Source organism: Chionomys nivalis, chromosome 11, assembly GCF_950005125.1.
Source record: "Chionomys nivalis chromosome 11, mChiNiv1.1, whole genome shotgun sequence".
NCBI lineage: Eukaryota > Metazoa > Chordata > Mammalia > Rodentia > Cricetidae > Chionomys > Chionomys nivalis.
The window spans coordinates 31710805-31713747 of NC_080096.1; the positions used below are offsets into that span (position 1 = coordinate 31710805).

Sequence of the window (2943 nt, forward strand, 5' to 3'; positions counted from 1 at the left end):
ACCATAATATTTATTAGGCAAATACAATGCTGCCATACCAAGATAACATAATGGCTTCAGTTAAATGCATTTATTAAGTCTTTTATTTTATTTTATTTTTCAGGACAGGCTTTTATGTAGACGAGGCTAGCCTTTGATTCACTATGTAGCTGAGGATAACTTCGAGCTTCTAGTCCTTCCGTCTCCATCTCCTGATTCTGGGATTACAGGTAGGTGAACCATGCCAGGTTTATGGATGCTACTCAGCTTAGTGTATGTTAGAGAAACACTCTCCCAACTGAACTACACACTCAACCCTTAAATATATTTCTAATATGCTGTAAAACATTTTCAGCATCAAACACAACTGTAGTAATTTTATCTTGAGTTAATTTGCCTAATATTTTTTAATCTATTAATAAGACCACCTATAATTTAGTCAATAAATATGAGTTTCTAAATTAATATATTTTACCTAGATTTGCCTATAACCTGAAACCAGTAGTAAACTTCCGTTTGTTCTCCTGCCTGTTTTTATCAGCTTTGTAAGTTCTCCACTTGCCTCCTTCACAGCTTCAGCCCTGTGCCTCTGGCACAGCTCTGGCTTAGTGGTACCCAAGCACCCACAGCCTGCTAACCCAGACTTTCAGACATCATTTTAACCTTCTGCTAGCAGAAGGATCTGCCTACCTACTGGGAACAAGTACGCATGCCTGGCAGAATGAACTGGCATTGGTCATGAGTTGGCTGAGCTCCCTGCTCCAAAAATAGTCACTTAAGTCCTTGTCCTCTGTGGATGAAGATGGCTTCCACGGTGATCCTGTGAGCAGTCAGATTTCTCAACTCCTTGCCCAGTATCCCAGCAGCCCTAGCTTTGACAGTCTTTCCATCCAGCTCAGCACAGGTTTGACTGCATCACTGGAAGCAATTGTGTATGCTGTTGTGTGTGCGGCTCTGCTTCGGTCTTCCTGCCCTAAGGCCACAGACGGAAGAGCAGAGTGTTCGCCTCTCTGTAACAGTCAGATGACCATGCAGATCCTCGGAAAGGAAAACCACAGCTCAGTGTCCGAGTTTATCCTCCTTGGCTTCTCCAGTGAGTCACAGGTCAGAGTGGCCCTGTTTGTCTTTTTTCTTCTGCTCTATCTGATCACCCTCCTGGGTAATGGCCTCATTGTCAGTCTGATCTACCTAGACTCTCGCCTTCACACACCTATGTACTTCTTCCTCAGTATCCTCTCTTTGGTAGACATGAGTTACGTCACTACCACTGTGCCCCAGATGCTGGTTAACATGATATGTCCAAGGAGGACCATCTCCTGGGGTGCTTGTGTAGCCCAGATGTTCATCTTCCTGGTCCTGGGAATTGCTGAGTGTGTTCTCTATGCCATTATGGCCTATGACAGGTATGTCGCCATCTGCTTCCCCCTTCACTACTCTCTACTCATGAGCCGTCTCGTTTGTATCAAGATGGTCACAGTCTGTTGGTCCATCAGCATCACTGGTGCTCTGATCTACACGGTCTTCACCATGCATCTGCCCTACTGTGGCCCCTACAAGATCAATCACTTCTTCTGTGAAGTCCCTGCTGTCCTGAAGTTGGCCTGTGCAGACACATCCTTCAATGACCAGTTGGACTTCATCTTGGGCTTCATCTTACTCCTGGTCCCTCTCTCCCTCATCTTGGCTTCCTATGGCTGCATTTTTGCCTCCATCTTAAGAATCCGCTCCTCCCGGGGAAGGCTCAAGTCCTTCTCTACATGTGCATCCCACATCACTGTGGTCACCATGTTCTATGGGCCGGCCATGATCATGTATATGAGGCCCGGCTCTTGGTATGACCCAGAACGGGACAAGAAACTGGCTCTGTTCTACAATGTTGTCTCCGCCTTCCTCAACCCCATCATCTACAGCCTCAGGAACAAGGATGTAAAGGGGGCTTTTCTGAAAGTGTTAGGAGACAGAGGGACAGCCCAGTGACCCAGGACTGGAAGACTGGAGCTCATTTGGCACACTAAAGAAATCAATTCTGAACCACACGAGTTTCCAAATAGCCAGGAAAGATCGTGGCCACTCCTAAACAGAAAGTCCCACAGTAACTTGTTAAGTTTCAGCTTCCTCCAAAGACTCAGTTAAGGACTAGAGGCGAAGGGGTTGTTTTTAAAAGGCTGTCCTTGAGTTCATGGACATTGTTTCCTTGCTCTTCCTTGGCTCTCGCCTTACTTCTAGAAGTCCATGTCAGTTCAGCACGAGGACAGCCAAGTGTTTAACATGAAAACAGGCTTTTTTTGCAATCTGAAGGAATTTAAATTTGAAAATGACACGAGGCATAGAACCTTGTCTTGTTGCTGTTTGATGAACTCTTTACAGCTAATACTTAGGATTGCTTTTGTACTAGAAGCCGTAAAGTCTAAGTTAGGGCGGTTTTAGATCCATATGTAAAACTGTGACTACTAATTGATCTAATCTGAGCTCAGTTCATGAAAATTACTTTTACTTGGGTCGGGTTAGTTTTAAGATTTATTTTTATTAATTTTGTGTGTAGGGGTGGGTGGATATGTCATGTAAGTGCAGGGGTCTGTGGAAGCCAGATTCCTTAAAAATCTGACACCTGATACAGGTGTAGTTATGAGCCACCTGATATGGATGCTAGGGAACCAAACTTGGGTCCTTACAAGAGCAATATGTGCTCTTAGCCCTTGAAACATCTCTCTTGCTCCTTGGTCTATTTAGAATTTATATTTTAAATCTCACTTTTGAGAAAAGAAATATATATTTTATAAAATAAAATATGTATGTATTTCTGTATTTAGCTATCTATATCTCTATCTATCTGTGGACCTGCAGCTGAGAGAAACAAAGGTAGACACATTAATCTTTTGTCATGCTTTGTCCAATACACTTTTTCTTTCTTTCAAAAAAAATCAGATATGGCTAGAGAGGTGGTTAAGAACACGGGTTGCTCTT

General features: G+C 43.5%; 1 protein-coding gene across 1 annotated transcript; it reads left to right on the forward strand.

The window, feature by feature from the left end:
* Positions 1-1008: 1008 nt before the first annotated feature.
* On the forward strand, positions 1009-1956 carry LOC130884208 (olfactory receptor 2A12-like). The gene has a single exon (XM_057785231.1). It carries the CDS (start codon positions 1009-1011, stop codon positions 1954-1956), a length of 948 nt encoding a protein of 315 aa, XP_057641214.1.
* Positions 1957-2943: the final 987 nt, after the last annotated feature.

What these genes read in the sequence shown, in the direction of transcription:
- LOC130884208 (XM_057785231.1), top strand. Translation starts at nt 1,009, where the DNA reads ATGCAGATCCTCGGAAAGGAAAACCACAGCTCAGTGTCCGAGTTTATC.